The 896-nt window shown below is 36.9% G+C and overlaps 1 protein-coding gene across 2 annotated transcripts in view; it reads right to left on the reverse strand.

Moving 5' to 3' along the window:
• Positions 1–896, reverse strand: part of LOC119592479 (LIM domain kinase 1-like) — a 23,518-nt gene that overhangs the window by 8,596 nt on the left and 14,026 nt on the right. For both annotated transcript variants that reach the window (XM_037941308.1, XM_037941309.1), the window contains 2 exons: positions 469–601; positions 54–162 (listed from right to left, as the gene is read on the reverse strand). In XM_037941308.1, the coding sequence (XP_037797236.1) occupies positions 54–162; positions 469–601 (242 nt within the window). The remainder of the gene's footprint in view (positions 1–53; positions 163–468; positions 602–896) is intronic.

Consider the following 896-nt stretch of genomic DNA (forward strand, 5'->3'; position numbering starts at 1 on the left):
ATACTCTTAAAATCAGTATATAGATAAAATACATAAAACACAAAGACACTGACCCTCCTTCTCTGCCTGATCGCAAGTGCTCAGTGCAGGCCGGTTCGTTGACAAAAAGGGAAAACTTTGGCGTCGTGATGACACTTCCTCTGGATCATGTTCTATGGTCAGCTGCAAAGGACTGGCTTATTCAAAATTCTTCGAGACTTTGCAACAACATAAAAAAAAGAGGTATCATCATATGTACTCATTTAGATATATAAACACAAACAGAATTACATACATACGGACAAAATCATTACACGAATCACTCACACACTATACAGTGACCAAGCACCAATGTATTATCCAAGAGACCTGTCCTTCCCTTTTCATTTCTCCTTTCTTTGTATATGCTAACTATCACCTTTCTTACCTTGCTGGTGCATTTGTGATTTAATTACCTTGCAAACAGTACACAGAAGATAACATACTCACTTGCAGCACGTCTTGAGAGCTAGCGATGAGATTTTCTATATCCTCAATGCAATAGTCCTGCACCGGTCTTCCATTGACCTCTAAGATCCTGTCGCCGATATGCAAGGACATCAAATCCGCAGCCGAATCAAGCCTGTGTTTGAGAGAGTGAAAACAAAACAAAACAAAACAAAAAATCTCATTTCCATATATGAAACCTTCATTGAACTGCTCTGTACAATATTTTTTAGCCCGTACTTATGTGACTATCTAAAGTACAATCACAAACTCTTCATAGTTAGCTCCAAATCCCCTTTTTCTAATAACAATAGCAATAAAAAATATAAATGATTTGTATCTTGAGACAATATTCAAACCTAATTTCCGAAAAACTCATTTGTGCTCAGTCCTTTCAGAACTAGCAAAATACTATTCAGAAAGTGTACCCA

This window comes from Penaeus monodon, chromosome 30 (assembly GCF_015228065.2).
Source record: "Penaeus monodon isolate SGIC_2016 chromosome 30, NSTDA_Pmon_1, whole genome shotgun sequence".
NCBI lineage: Eukaryota > Metazoa > Arthropoda > Malacostraca > Decapoda > Penaeidae > Penaeus > Penaeus monodon.